Raw genomic sequence first — 15,930 nt, forward strand, 5'->3', positions numbered from 1 at the left:
CGGCCCCGCGCATGCGCGCTCCCGCAGCCCCGCGGCCGGCTGAGGAGGAGGCGGGGACGGGGACGCTTCGCCCCACCCCGCGGCAGGGACGGAGCTCATTCTTGAAAGGCTTTCGCTTGTCAACGGAGGTGCTGCGCTAACAATTCGGCTGAGGAATCGGCTCCCGTTCGCCCGCGGGCGGGAGCGGGGGGCTCTCCCTCTCCTCGCAGGCTGAGGGGAGCGGGGAGCTCCGTCCGCCCCGCCGCGGAGGGGCTGAGGGGAGGCAGAGCCCTCTTCAATCCCCACCGCCGTGCCTCTTATCCACCTTCCTTCTCCTCACCCGTTCCCTGGCGGGGAGAGGAGTCCCGCAGCCTTCCCCCTGCCAGGCCGGACTCCCCTGCCCTTTGCTCCCCGCCGAGCGGAGGGTGAGTCACGTCGAGCAGGTGGGGACACAGGCTGGTTCCTATCCTAACGGGAAAGGCTTGGCATTTTCCCCCCCTTTCCCTCTTTTCTTTCTCCCCACAGGTGGTGGGGCTGGACTGAGGTGAACTCTTTGGCCTTCGCAACCCTCGCCATGGCCATCGGTGGGCTCGGGACGTCGCTCCTGCTCATGGTCGGCATCGTGGTGGCGGTGGGACTGTGCCGGAGATTGACCCGCCGACAGCTGCGATCCCACCAGCGCCTTTACACTTTCTTCCTGGAGATGTTCAGCACCTTCCAGATTTGTGCCTGCACCAACGAGCTGTGCATGCTGGGCACTGTGGACCCCGAGCCGCACACGGCGCTCACGCTCACCTACGGTTTCAGCGTCTTGCATGGCCTGACTCTGACCGGCAGCACCTGCAACCCCTGCGGTGCCCTGCAGCCCATGTGGGGCGGCGGGATGTCCGTCGGGATGGGGGGACTCAAGATCGCCGCTCAGTTCGTGGCTGCGGTGCTCGCCAGGATGTTCATGCGCTTTATCTGGAGCCTGGAGATGATGGAGCCGCATTTTGGAGCGTTCTCGCAGGGCTGCGGCAACCCCATGCAGACCACGGAGGTGCAGGCGTTCTGCATAGAACTGCTCTTTTCTGTCGTTTTCCAGCTGACTGTCCTGCGAGTGGAAAGTGTTAATCCCAAGTACAGAGTCCATTTGATTGCACTTCTCATCACCATGCTCGTCTATGCAGGTTAGTCTTTTTTTTCCTCTCTCTTCCTGCAATTAGCTTGTAACACAAGATTATTTTTAAGAATTTTCTTTGAAGGGTTGAGATGCAAAATTCTTTTTCTTACAGTACAAAAAAAAAAAATGCATCAAGGAAAGTCTTTGCTCCTACGTACGCAGAGTTCGTTTGGAGTTCATATAAAGTTTGCCTGGTTAGATTCCAGACAGGTGTAGGGGGAAGAGTTACATGAGTTGTGAATTTAAAATGATGTCAAATCTACAAGCAAATAGCATTAAGAGTTTCACAGAACACTGTTTAACACCTCAGTGAAGCATCGTTTCATAATCAAACTTTATATTGCGTGAGAGATTTCCTACAATGTGCTCTGATTTTTAACATTGGGAGAAAGTACCACTGTCTGTATCAGGAAAAAATGCTGATTGTGCAGTGGCAGGGTACAGACCAGTAACATGGAAGTTCTGCATTGAAAGAATGCATAATTCATATCACTGCAGTTTATTTAACTACGTTAAATCCTTGAATCAGAAGCAGGAGTGGTTATTGGTAGAATGCATGCCGAAATGATAAAATATCTCATGAAACCAAATCTAAAAAAAGGGAAAAAAAATCAGTGTATCGTGGCATTTACAAGAGTCTCTTGTTTCTGTAATGCCCTGTGTGTCCATGTCCCTTCTCCTGCATGTCACCTCATGCTTCCCACAGCTGGTCCGCTGTCAGCAGCGCAGCGTCTCTGGACCAGTGAGGGGAGTCAGTCCGAGCTGCTTTCTGCTGATTGTATCAACAATCTCCCCAGGGAAGTGCCAGAGTTACATCACTTGAGGACCCCACTGCAGAGACTGGGTTGTACTGGGAAGGAGATTCTATAGTACAGGGAGGTGGGAGAGATGGTTATGGAGCTTCTTGCTTGTGCTACAGACCCCATGACAGAGAAAGTCAGCTAGGAAATGACCCAAGCCATTTTTGAGAGAGGGAGATCGCTCTCTTATCTCCAAATGTCTGGGATGTTATTGACATCTTGCCCAAAAGGTTTAGTGTATTATGTTATATAACATAAAAGCCTATAGTAGAATAAAGTACAGTTGGATTTTCAGATGTATTAATGAAAAAACCTTTACTCATGAAGTTTAGCTGAAATTAGCTAAGACTCGAGAGAATAAAATAAGTCCATGGAGAATTTTGAGAATTAACTTAGCAATCTGAACTACTTTCTAAAATTATGTTTTGAAGGCAAAGGCGAGGTGGTAGTGGATTTTAGCACATTAAATATATTTCCGAATTGCTCAGGAAAAGTGTAGCCATAGATTATCCTCCCTCTTATACAAGCATAGAAAGCTGGATTCCTGATGCTTAACATTCCTTTCCTGGTTAGCAAATAGTCATATAAATTCAAACGTGTCACATTGTCTTTCTCTTTGCTAATTCATACAAAGAATTCCTGCTCAGTGTCTTTGGCCAAGCTGGCCTCATATATTTTTCTAGCAGGAGAAGGCTGTGTACCAAGTCCCCTTCCTTGTCATTAACTTGGACGTGTTATGACTTATCCAGTGTAATTGTTCTGCTTGTACTTCTAGGAAACATCTGACTCACTGCGCCCAGGCCTCTTTTCACATGCACAGTTTGTGCGCTACTGTGTACACAACATCCTGTGCTACTTGGACACTTTTCTTTCAGTTTCTTTTAATCTAGAATCAGATCTACAGTAAAAATATATGTGCATTCCAGAGACCAGATCCTGAACCTGTTTTTTAACTCTCCGTAGTGGAAAATCTGATTCTTTCTCGTTTAGTTTGCTATAAGCTTCCCGAGGTTTGCACTCTTTGCTGTACTCTGATTCAAAAGGAGAGGTGGAAAGTCCTGTCTCCCCCAGCAGTGGTCATGAGCCCAGTGTTTACTGTGCACTCCTAAGGTGTGGATTGAGGCCTTCTAAAGTAGACGAGGGTGTAAAACCCAAGATTCCTGTTACTGAGCTGTAACACAAGCGTGGGAGCAGGTTGCTGCTATTCATTTCTTTCTGTGATGAAGTCACAGGCTAGCACCGTAACAGATTTCTTTTTCAGTAAAAGGTTAGGTAGGTATAGGACACCTTAGAGGTTCTCAGACCTTTCTTGCTGCCTCTTTCTCTCTGCCCACATCTATACACAAACTTTCCACAGGATATCATCCATTCTCCCATCCCTCTATTTTGAGGGGTGCAGATTGGGACCCCCCTCCTGTAGCTGCTTGGCACCGCCTCCTGACAACACGCCAAGCAGCTGAGCAAAGGGCCTGGTAGGTGGCCACAATTTGTGTCTGGTGCATATATACCAATGACAGAACCCCAGGGAATGGCAGGAAGATGTGCCAGGGGAGGTTCAGGTTGGACATGAGGAAAAGGTTCTTCACCCAGACGGTGCTGGACACTGGAACAGGCTCCCCAGGGAGGTGTCACAGCCCCAAGCCTGACAGTGTTCAAGAAGAGACTGGACAACGTCCTCAGACACATGGTGCAGTATGCAAGGACCGAAGTTGGACTCATTGGTGCCTTCCAACTTAGGGTATTCTATGATTCTGTATACAACCTATGGTATATCCTGTGGGTCTCATGGTGTAACCATAGCCACATCTGTCCAACTCCATTTTGAGAAAGGGTACTTCGTACACGTAGAAGGAAGAATGTCTTCCAAATTGGGGGTTATGGCTAGTGGCCTCTGGCCAACCAAGTTCTCTTACAGGCTTTGAAGACCGGCAGATGCTTAACTTAGCTGGGCTGGATTGTTCTCAGAAAATCTGCACCTCTTGTTAACTGTTCATGAGGAACTTGAGCGGCTCTTTAAGAGGAATGGATCTTTCTTGGTCACCCAGCACCCAAAGGGCAGGGCACTCAGTGCAAATTTAGGCGAACTAGTAACATTCTTCCTTTTTCTTACAATATTCTGAACTATTTGATATTTTTGTATGAATAATGTTTTTCAAACTTTCAGTTGACACATACAGTGTTCTAGCTAGAAACTCAGGTGCATTTAATTTACAAAATAAAATTAGTTATTTCTTTTTATGCTCTGCTTTTAAAAACCAAATCAATTGTGCCTTCAGGACCCATGCCTTTTAGAGTTACAAATCAATCAGAAATGTTAGAAAAAATACCTCATACATAGTATATCATATTTCATTCCATGAATTATGTTCTACTATACGTTTGAAATCTGTATCCTGTAAGAAGTATATCTTACTCCATATCAAACTTGATTTGGGTAAAATTTTGAAGGATAGCCATCTCCCTATGGTTTACGCTAGTCTAAATGTATTGATACACATACAAGGCTCAAAAAATTAAATTGTATTTATATTGTTTAGTAACTTAAAATAATTGCTGACAAGTCACTGTTCTGTGTACCCCATAAAAAGTATTTAGGTATACCATGCAGTTTAGAGCAACAAATAACATCAGCTTTTGCAGTACTTATTTTCAAAAATGACAAGCTGTTCCTTTAGTTTTTCTTCTACTTTTTCATAGTCAAAAAAATTTGGATTTTTAATATATAAATTAATTTACAGACCAAATTTTAATACTAGTGCATACTGTACACAAAAGCTCCAATACTGCATTCACTCTGTTTCTTCCGCTGAATAAAAGGAAAAAGAGAACTTTATGTCTTTGCATATTAAGGGAATGATTCAGAAGCTAGAGATATACTCTATACCAACATGTATATGGTGTGGTTTTTTTGTATTTCCTTTGGGGAAATATTTAATTAGGAGAAGAAAAAAAAAGAGCTTTTGAGGGCTTTTTCATTTACAGGCAGTATTACAATTAAGTCGGAATAGTATGAAGTTGGTTAGATGTTTCTGAGCCTAATATATCAATGTAAAAATGACGTACATGCTTTTAATCCTGATTTTCTTCCTAAGTTTGGGTTTGTCTTTAGTAATTTCAAAAGTTAAAATAACTTAAGGTGAAGTAATGTGCGCTTCACACAATGTGCACGAAAGTTTTCATGTATACAGCATCAAAGATGTTCTGCCAGAAGATCATGTATCTTTTCTAGTACACAAACTGAGATGTTTAATAAATATTTTTAAAGATAATAGTAGTGGCCCTGGCCTGTGGTTGATGTTCCAGTAGTTATTAGTAATGAATATGGAAGAAATACAGCAGTTAAAACTCTGTCTCATGCTTAATGTTCAGAAACAGCAACTGAGAGTGAAATTATACTCTTGAATGTGTGTGGATATAAAAGCAGAAGCAGTGAATTTATAAATAGATTAAAGCAAAGTAAATTATTGTAAATGGCTTTCCTGGCAACAGTGGAAGGTGCTAATGTGTCAGTGTGCAGAATAACCGACTGCACAGTAAATCTGAGTTGCTGTTGAGAACAAGTGTAAAAACAAAGTCAACTGAGTAGGTCAACAAAAATTAAAGCCTTCCCAAACTGTAATAACGATAAAAGAGATGAGTGTATAGAAAGAGAAATACAGCAGAAGAGAATGACAAAGACCTCACTAAAACTTTCTGTAAATGACTGAATGCTTGTAACTAATTAGTATTACAGCAGCATGGTATTTATATTAATACAAAGGGTAAGTTCAAAGCTCATGCTAGCTTATTTGGGAAAAATCAGGAATAAGCTTTAAGAAACCAAATAAACACAATTCTATAATATTTCATGGGAATAGATTAATAGAACAGATATGGGTGGTTAGTAACTGACAGTACAGAAATACAGAAAATTTTGCTATAAGTAATATTTCTTCTGCAGGATTGCAATGAGAGGAACAACACATGTCAGAATTAAAAACATTTACCTCCAGGTTTGTCTGCAGTGTAATTACAGTTTTGTCTCTACAACGTAATATGTTCAGATCTAATTACTTAGAGAATGTTTAGGCAACTTCATTTACATCTGATGTCAGAAGCAAGGAAAGATGCTTGGCTTTTTTAAGCTTCTTTTTTCAAGAGAGTGGGGCCAGGGTTGCTTTTATTTTCTTTGAATAACATATAGTATGATTGTGAATGCTTTTCCCCAAGTTATTACAATATGATAATCTTAGTGTTCTAGAAATTAATATGATAATATTAGTGTTTTATTAAGAAAGTCTAGAGGTCCGTTTAGCAAGAACAGCGCTTGACAATTTTTTCCATTATTCCTGCATACGTGTTACATGCAGCATGGGGATGTAGTAAAAGCTCAGTATGTCTTTAGTAATATTTGTGTAATTTCTGTCTCTTCTGAAAGCACCATACAGACTATTAGCAAAGCAACTCATAGTTTTATCAACAGAAACATTCACCATTAGCCAAACCCATCTCTATAAACAGTACTTGCTAGAAAGAGATAAAGGAAATTATAGCCTACACTTTGGATAATTTAAAACATTTTAGAAAACAGATAAACAGTTAAACATACATCGTCTGGTAAATAACTAAAGAAGAGTTCACCTGTTCAAATGGTTTCTGCTAATGCATTTTATTGCGGAGTGTGCATTTCAATATTCATTTACAATAAACATTAAGATGGTTTGATTTCATACTGTTTACATTATATTGCAGGTGGAAATCTCACAGGAGCAATTTTTAACCCAGCACTGGCTTTTTCGTTGCATCCAAATTGTTTCTATGAGAAGTTTTTGAGTTATTCACTAGTATACTGGATAGCACCATCCTTAGGTAAGTTCTTAATACTTGATGTATTTGAGAAAGTTTTATTTAGTACATGGTTCAAAAAATGGCTATTCATTATTTGATAGCCTGCTCATTTTCCATTTTAATTAAAATCCAGAAAATAGTCAATTATAATCATGTGTAAAAGTCATTTGAAATCATGGTTTTGTGTTACAAATGTAAGCTGTGTGTTTTAAACTTGTTTAATGCTCTGTAGAGCACCTGTAGCATTTTGTTTTGTGAATCAAGCATCTAATACTGAGTTTTAAACGCCAGTTTTATTCACAAAATATCATCTACTTTGTTAGGTAATAGTTTAGACATCGTGTTCAAAGTCTAAGTACTTTTGGGACACTTTGAGCAAGATAATTTACCTACTAAGAAAACCCACAACAGCGCAAATCTAGATGGAAGAAGGTTACTGTTTAGCTTAGGGTTAACTAGTTAGTTATAAACCAACAACTGTTTACTCTGGAGTGTGATCCTTTTGGAGCTGCCTGTTGTTTGCGACTTAAAATCCAGCCTGTTTGAGGTGTGCTGCATATTCTCATGCAGACCAAAGGCCCACTTACAGATTCTAGCAGAATATTAAAAAGGAGAAAAGGTTACCTGAAAGTAATTATTAGCCTGATTAAGTTCAAAAAGAGAAACATATTGGTCAGCGTGCAGTTGCTGTCTTGCTTTCTGACAGTGTACAAGAGCATGGGGAAGATAAATTAAAAAGAAACCCAACAACAAAACAGATGTTAGGGTAGGTTCTTAAAATATTCTTTCTCAGTTACGACTATTGAATCTTTTATTTCCATAGCATCTAAACTTTGCAGTTCCCATTCTATGTTTTACCCCCAATTACTGGTGGAAACAATCTGTTCTCAGTTTAAGAATAAGGAATGCTTCTATCAGTAACTGGAATTTTTCTAACTTAAATTATGGTTTTAATTTGGAAGCTACTGATTTTTAACTTCCAGTTGTGTGCAGATGAAAATACTCTGTGTAATGCTGTCAGTTGTTTACAGGTAGTCCCTACAAATCTTGAGCTTTCTGCTTAGAGGGTAAATAAAGCAGCAGTCTGCTAATCCCAAATTCTTTCAGGACTGTTAATCCTATTAGAAGGTACACAGTGTTCAAGGTGCAACAGTATGTGAAACATACACAGGAGACATCTCAATGTTACAGCAAATGACTTATATTTCTTGCTCAGGTTCATGTCTGTGCATGTTCTATTTGCATTGACTCAGTTAAATATGGAGACAGAGTTTTTAGTCTCAAATTCAATTTAATATAATTTTAAGTTATATATCCAAGCAGGATGACTGAACAATAGAGTAAGCTTGATAAAAGCCTGTGCGCTGCTCCAGTTAGTAGCTAATAAAATGTTTTAAGGAAATCTGATTAGCATGATCAGTTCATGAGCATGATCAAATATCATTGATATTTCTCAGAATTCAGGTTTCAATTTCTGGCATAGGGACTGATTTCAACCTGATAACCATTTTGACATTTTCTAGGTTGTAAGTACTTGAGATTTAATATTTTGGGAAGTGATGTAAAGAAACAGGAAGCATTCTGAAACACCGTGTTCTACTTATTTAGCAAGATGCGTCCTGCAGAACTGCTTTGCAGAAAGGCTTCAGGTGCTTTTGGTTTAAGAAAAGAAGCAGATATTAACTCAAATGGAACCGTGACTTGAGGAATTTAGAATGCAATTAGGGAGCAATGTTACATTTCTGTGCAAATTCATAAACAGCAGTTTATCATTAGTTAACATATAGAAAATATAGAATATACTGAATGCTGTCTCTTAATTTATGAGGGAAAAGGGACTCAACACGAAGCAGTTGTAAAGATGTGAATACTTGGGACACATCACTTTTTGTGCAGTGTCACTGCTGTAGCCAAACATTTGTTACAGATCTCAGGTGTGTGGATCACCTGAAGGGCCAAGGAGTTAGTTGGTGATATAAAGACCTCATTACAAAACAAGGGAAGCTTCGTGGATACATATAGACCTCATCTTATAAACCAAGAGTTGTAAACAAATGTAATGTCTGAAGTGGAGGTATCGAGGAGATAATTAGGTTTGAAAACTGAATTGATGAATGCAGGAGCGCAGATCTACAAATCTAACATGAAATTTTTCTGACACTTTCTGAAAATAATGGGATCTTTTTTCTTCCAAAATTGGGCCAAATTAGGAGGCATTTAGTAAAATGACCTGTTATGATAATAAGATCCTTGTGAAAAAAACCCTCTAAGCAGAGTCATAAAAGTAGATGATGAGGGAAGGGATATTTTCAATTTAGTTGTAAAAATCATTTTCAGAAGCCACGTGTCAGCCAAAGTACCATTTCAGACTTCTAGGAACTGGCAGAGCCATAGTGATAGGCTAATTTGACATCCCACTTTTCCCAGCATCAGCATCCTAGATGGTGAAATTACTTTGTTCTTATTTTGGGGGGTTCTTTTTGAAGTCTATTAATAGGGTAGGTGTTTTTTTGTGATTTGCTGTAATAACTACCATGTGTAGAACTATGGACTAGCATACCATGCAACTTCAAATTGCCTGTGCCAAGTGCAATATGGTCTCATTTATGGGCACAGCAAATACCCATGAGGACAAGGAGACTGAGATTGTTCTGTGTATAACAGATACCCTGATCTAGCCGAAAGCCACTTAACCATCAACTTCAGAACAATTTTCTTAGAAAGGACACATAGAAAAAGAGGTAGATTGATTATCACCTTCACAAGAAAGGGAGAAAGTGGAAGTTTTCTTTTAGGATAAGCAAATCTACTGGTGGTTTATGGTCTTCTATGCATATAATCTTTTTCAAAATGGCTTCACTGCTATTTTGGTGAAGGTGATTCTCCAGTAGCACTAAACCATCTAATTCCTGCAGTAAACATAGATGGCAGAATGTGTTTATATCTTAGCATAATCAGGCCTAAATTCTGCATTGTGAACACAGAAGCAGTAAGTACCAGTGAAACAAAGATAGTTTCTGTTTTACTGCCAAAGGAATTAGTGTTAATTGTCCAGACAGGATTATAACACTAGTAATGATGGGGACTGAGCTAATGCTTCTCTTTCAGTACCAGCTTAGCATCCTGCTAGGTTTCTAACACTGTAAAAGCAGAATCAATCGCCATTTCTTAGATCAGTTTTACCTAGAAAAGACTAATATTCTAATGATTTCTGATATTAGGAAGACTAATACTGTTCCTTAGGAAAAAAAAAAAAAAAACAAACAACATTTTTTCACCATCAGGATAGAAAATAAATGCTACAAAAGTCACTTAGCAGTAGATGTAAATGGAGGAGGTAAGCAAGGGAGAAGGCTACAGGTGAAGCTTTCACCTTTCTGCTCAGCGGAGAAGGCATTCAGAGGTTCCCATTAAGTTCAGTACACTTAAACATGGAGCTTCACAAAGAAACAAGGATTTCAAGTCCACATGCAGTGACTTGATCAGCATTGCAGGGACTCAATAGCAAAGGGTTTCAACAAATAATCAGCAGGAATCTCCTCCTCCCAGACCCTGGTTCTCCAAGGGGTTTCCAGCTGTGCGGGCATCATCTGAGAGAGCAACTCATGCAGTGAGTGGATGCAATCCAGGAATTTGCTAGAAAACTGTCACTAATCCAGTCTAATTCTTCCACTAAAGGGTCAGTGAGTGGTAATCCTGTACTTGACCTGCTCATGAACAGGGAGGAACCGGTGGCAAATGTGGCCACTTGGGTTGTCCTCACGAGAGTTCAGGGTCCAGAGGAGGACTGGGAAAGTAAAAAGCAGAGATGTTTGGACTTTAGACTTCAGGAGAACAACATTCTGCTTACTTAGGGAATTGCTAGGTTAGTCGTATTTCCCTTGGAAGCTGCCTCAAATGGGAGAACTATTTCACGGAAAGGTGATTTTTCATAAAAGCTTACTGAGCTCAGTAACACATCTTGATGTGCAGGAACTGGTGTGTAGTTAGACTGGGAGTTTTGACACAAAGCTGGCTAGACAACAAAGCTTCCCTTTGTACAAAGGGGCACACGTGAGAAGTAGAAACAGGGACAGGCAGCAATGGAGGAGTATAAAAGTTTTGCATGTGTACTTAGGACCAAATCAGGAAGGTCAAAGCTGAGCTGGAACTAAGACCAGGGACATCCAGGGTTACAAATATACTAATGAGAAAAAATGTCCAGAGAAAATGTGGGTCCGTTGGTAGATGGGAGAGAGAACTTGGTGATGGGTGACATGGAAAAGGGTGAGGAACTCTTCCCCACACCACCTCAGTGTTCCCAAGCAAAACTTGCTCCCAAAACTCTGTAAAACACTAAGGTTTTGGAAAAAGGACAATAAACAGTGAATGAACAACAGGGTACTAAGGACAGAGAAGCTGGCTGAATGCAAATCCATTTTCTCTACGGGGATTCATCTAAAAATGCAGATAGAATTAGGTGATGTTATTGTTGTCCATTATTTATGGGATGTTACAGCAGCTGGAAGAGCTTCCTGACAATTGGAAACGTGCTGATACTGTGCCTGCTTTTAAGGAAGAGGAGGAAGAGAAAGGGAGGCCAAGAAACTAGTTGGACTCACCTCAGTCACAGGGAAGATGGTAGAGTATCTCATCTTAGAATCCATTCCCAATCATTTAAAAACCAGAAAGGTAATCAGGAATGATCAGCACAGGTTCAGTGAGGGCAATTCACGCTCAGCCAGCTTGTGTTCTGTGATTAAATGAATGTCTATAGGATGTCATATACCTCCACTTTACTAAGGCTTTTGACACCATCTCCCACAGCATTCTTGGTTCAAAGTCCAAAAAGCTGGGGTCACGCAAAAAGACTGTTAGATGGTGTAAAAATTGGCCAAACCACTGCCCTCAAAATGTAATAATCAATGGGTTGACATCTGGTTGACTGATGGCCAGTAACACGCAGAGTTATCCTGGTGTTGGTGCTGGAGTTGCTGTTCTTCAGGATGTTCAACAGTGGCCTGAGTGCAAGTTTGTTACAAGGGTTTGTTCTTTCTGCAAATACACGATTTCAGAGAATTGCGGGCAGTGGAACTGGGGATGTTATTGTCTCCCTCTACTCAGTGCTTGTGAGGTGGCATCTGGAACACATCTGTTCTGGAGTTCCCCTGTTCAAGAGGAATGTAAAGAAAAGAGAGGGTCCAGCAGAGGACTGCCAAGGTGGTGAAGGGCCTGGAGTACCCATCTGTGAGGAAAGGATGAGGAGACTGGACTTAATCTGACAAAGATGAGATGAAAAGGTGATTCAAGAGCAGTCAATGGTTATTTGAAGAGTTTTTACAAGTTTGATGGAGATGAACTGTGCTGGGTATTGGCCGATGATGTAACAACAGCAAGGCCATAGTTGTGGCGTGTGAGGTCCAGATTAGACTCCAGGAGAAGGGAAAAGCAACACTAGAAGAAGTTACCTGGAGAAGTTCTACAGTCTCCATCTGTTGATGTTTCTTGGGCCACTGACCTATCCAGCACAGGCAATAGTCCTGCACTGAGTGGGAGGTTGGACTAGAGACCCTTTCCAATAAGCATTTTTGTGATCTAGGAAACCTCAGAAAATACAAGCTATGGGTGAGGAACGCTCTCAACCAGAATCACCTTCTGGAACAGAATATACTGTTTTTTTTTTTTTCCCAGGAGTTAAAAATAAGTGGTCTTAATACACTGCAGAACATAAAAATCTCTATCTACCTTCACCATTTTTCAGCTTCAGAATAAACCCTAATCTAGAATGATATTCAAACAAACAGAACAACCCCACACGTTTGCAGTGCCTAAAACCGATGCGGTTATCGAAACAGATACTTGGTAGCAAACTCTGCCTTATCTGATCAGCTGAGGAATGGAAGTTTAGTTCCTGGTTCTGTCATCTGTACATCCAGTTCCATAGAATTCTGTGATTCTAAAGAAAAGAGGCCTGGTGCAGCCACAGGAAGGTGCACGTATTGGATTCACCTGGTCAAACTGCTTTGGCTTGGCTTATACAGACCAGAATTAAAACATTAAATATCCAAAGAAAAGCTACACTATCAACTCATAAGGATCACTTGCATGGTCTCTTGGAGCTTTCTTTGTGAAAATGATTGTGTTTGCAAAAAAAATCCCAACTGCCTCTAGCCCTTTCAACAGAAAATTCCATTCTTATGCAATCCCTGCTCTATTGTATGTTAGATGTTCAAATACTTGAATAGAACATTTATTTTCAATATGAGTACTGTGTCTTTGTCCAGTTCATTTAAAGAAAGGTCCTTTCTGTAATTCCTGTTTTCAGGTACGATACTTGTGGCTTTTATATGGGATGAAATTCTTCCTCGGATATCTTGAGACATCAAATTTTGAATGAAAAAGACTTTCAGCACCTGCAGACATGAAGCTTTCAGAAAACGGTTGACATCAACTCCTCTGCCACCTTTCAGTTGTATTTTCAGATTTCATGTTTGAAAGACTTGAATTACAGCTTTGTATTGAAAAACTTTCTTTGTAATAGCGTATTGGGATTTTGAGAGCACCTGCCAACACTTTTAATTAAGCCAGATGAATGTGAAGGATTGTTAAAACATTGAAACTTTGTCACTTTAGCCATAAGTGCCATTTGCTGACCTTTATTACAACAGCATGCAAAACTAATTGTAGAGAAATACCCAGTCCTTTTGAGGTTTGATTTTTCTGGGATTTCTTCCTATAGAAGGCACCTGCAAAAAGGGAGCTGAAGATTTCATTCCTATAGTGACCTCATCATATTACTACTTGCAATATATGCACCTCTGAGAGGAAGAAAGGCTACACTGCTCCCTAGAAGAGTCTCCACAGCTCGATTCTAGAGGTACCCTACACCTAAAATAGCAATGTGTAGGACCAGCATTGTTTTAATAATACCCAAGCGCAGGTAAGTAACCCCTCGCTGCCTTTTGGGAAGGCTCTGCCCCATCCTGTCCCAATATAGACTGTTGAATGTTTCTCTCGGTTGGGAAGAGCGCTAATAAAGTGCCAGAAAAATTCTGCAGACGCACACGTTAAAGTGTATTTTAGACAAAAAAAAATCTCCTACTTTACCTGAGATTACTGCTGCCTCATCACATAGTAGAACAGACACTATATATAGGGATGAATCATGCAGAATGTGATTTTTTTTCTTGATTCTATGTAAGTCTTATGAGATATTTTTCTTGAATAAATGAACTTGCAAAAGAAGAGAAAAAATAAAAAAGCTAAAAACATGGGCAAGCTACATACAAGGGGTAATGAGTACAAACTGGAACACACACTTAAATTTGAGAAGAAACTTCTTCTCAGTGTGGGTGCCAGAGCCTGGCCCAGGCTGCCCAGGGAGGTTGTGGAGTCTCCTTCTGTGCAGACATTCAAACCCGCCTGGACACCTTCCTGTGGAACCTCAGCTGGGTGTTCCTGCTCCATGGGGGGATTGCACTGGATGAGCTTTCCAGGTCCCTTCCAACCCCTGACATTCTGGGATTCTGTGACACCCTTTGTAGCCTCAGCTGAGAACACCACCAACAGGTACCATCCTCTGAAGTTCTGTTTCTAGAATGAGGTTTCCTCTTAACTTTTATATGTGCCCAAATCTATTTTACAAATTAAGACTAAATTCAGTTTTTCACTCTATAGTTACTGGGTGTGAAAGGAGAGATGGTTACAAGCTCTACAAAAATCTCACCCTCGTTTCCCAAGTCACCTTGCAGACCATTTTCTAAGAGGAAGGGAGGGAATCAAACATGTTTTTTTGCACAGTAAAATGATGAACAGAGTCTTAAACAGCTACTGTTGTCAGCTTTTTTGCAAGGCTTTGGGAAGTAGATATTTTCATGTACTTTCTTATTAGTTGCAATAAAACCTTTCTCATTTTAGTTTTCCGAGGTACGTTTAAGATTATAATGCAAAACAAAATCAACTGTTTGGACGTACTTTTCATAAAACAGAGTCTTAATCCATGACCCTGTATTCAGTCATTAAAAGGAAAAACAAATAGCTTGCTAATACATTGAAGAGGCCTAGAACTGCTGGGTTATTGTCCAGCAGTATTTTGAGCCCGTGAGGCCCACGAGTTAAAGGTCTCAAAGATAAACCTCAAAGAGCATAAAAACAGGCGGCCGGAGAAAAGAGAAAGCAGAGATACAAACCTACGGGAAGCCAAGATTTGTTAGATGAGCGGCCCTACTTCCACGTCACTTTTGACAGCCTGCAGAAGCAAAGTCCATAAAGCAAAGAGGTCAGATCTGACTTCTGTTATGTCTACATTGTTTATTTTGGCATAGTATCAGTTTAAAAAACACTCCACAGTTTTAAAAAAGCTGATACAGATCCGGGTGATTAAGTAGTTGCTCTATTTATAGCCACTAGAAGCAGAATTGAAAAAGAAATCACTAAGAAACAGACAAGCCTTAAATTGGCTGAATTAAGGCAAAACAAAGCACAAAGAATGAAAATTAAGGAGATGAAGAATTTAACTGGGTTTAGTAGTACAGAAAAAGTTCATATTTTACCTTAAAAGTAATGAATGCTTATGAAGCGTAAGTGTTCCCAGAACACTTCCAGCTTAAATACAGAGTTTTGTTCAAAAAGGACTTTCCTCAATGCAACCTGCAGGGCTCATCCACATTTGTTTCTACCTGAAATTAATCTTTCTCCATTGATTTGACTGGAGGCATCATAAACCGTCTTACTCTTGCAGCTCTGCATCGACACAAATTCTTACTTCTGGAGCTTCCTACTGCTCAGACATAGTGTCCAAGAACTGGGAAGAGCTGCTGTGTAGGTTAACTGCGCCCAGCCTAAGATGATACACCAGAAAAATCATGAAAATAAAAAGAATCCAAAGGCAGTTTGAACCATGAATGCTGATTTAGAATTATAGGAGGTTTCTCGCCTCAACTACAGTGCTTATAGTTTTAGTGCTCCTTATGTGTCCCATGTGAAGATTATGGGTTGGAGTAGATGATCTCCAGAGGTCCCTTCCAACCCCAACCGTTCTGTGATTCTCCATATCTTAGTGCAAAAATGGAAGCATTGCCCTTTGTTACACTGCTCCCCTAACAAAACCATGCATATATTTACATAAATACATATATACAAAGGGCTAAGGAAGACATTCTCATGGAATGTCTTGTTGCATAA

General features: G+C 40.4%; 1 protein-coding gene across 1 annotated transcript; it reads left to right on the forward strand.

The window, feature by feature from the left end:
* Positions 1 to 72: 72 nt before the first annotated feature.
* Positions 73 to 14,663, forward strand: AQP11 (aquaporin 11). The gene is made up of 4 exons (XM_065851592.2): positions 73 to 404; positions 505 to 1,148; positions 6,673 to 6,789; positions 13,073 to 14,663. The coding sequence occupies exons 2-4, from the start codon at positions 554 to 556 to the stop codon at positions 13,123 to 13,125; spliced, it is 765 nt and encodes a 254-aa protein (XP_065707664.1). The 5' UTR covers positions 73 to 404; positions 505 to 553; the 3' UTR covers positions 13,126 to 14,663.
* The last annotated feature ends 1,267 nt before the right edge of the window (positions 14,664 to 15,930 follow it).

This window comes from Patagioenas fasciata, chromosome 1 (assembly GCF_037038585.1).
Source record: "Patagioenas fasciata isolate bPatFas1 chromosome 1, bPatFas1.hap1, whole genome shotgun sequence".
In the NCBI taxonomy this organism is placed as follows: Eukaryota; Metazoa; Chordata; class Aves; order Columbiformes; family Columbidae; genus Patagioenas; species Patagioenas fasciata.

Coding starts and splice junctions, on each gene's coding strand:
- AQP11 (XM_065851592.2), top strand. CDS start 554: ATGGCCATCGGTGGGCTCGGGACGTCGCTCCTGCTCATGGTCGGCATC. Junction 1,149..6,672: donor CACCATGCTCGTCTATGCAG/GTTAGTCTTTTT, acceptor ATTATATTGCAG/GTGGAAATCTCACAGGAGCA. Junction 6,790..13,072: donor CTGGATAGCACCATCCTTAG/GTAAGTTCTTAA, acceptor TCCTGTTTTCAG/GTACGATACTTGTGGCTTTT.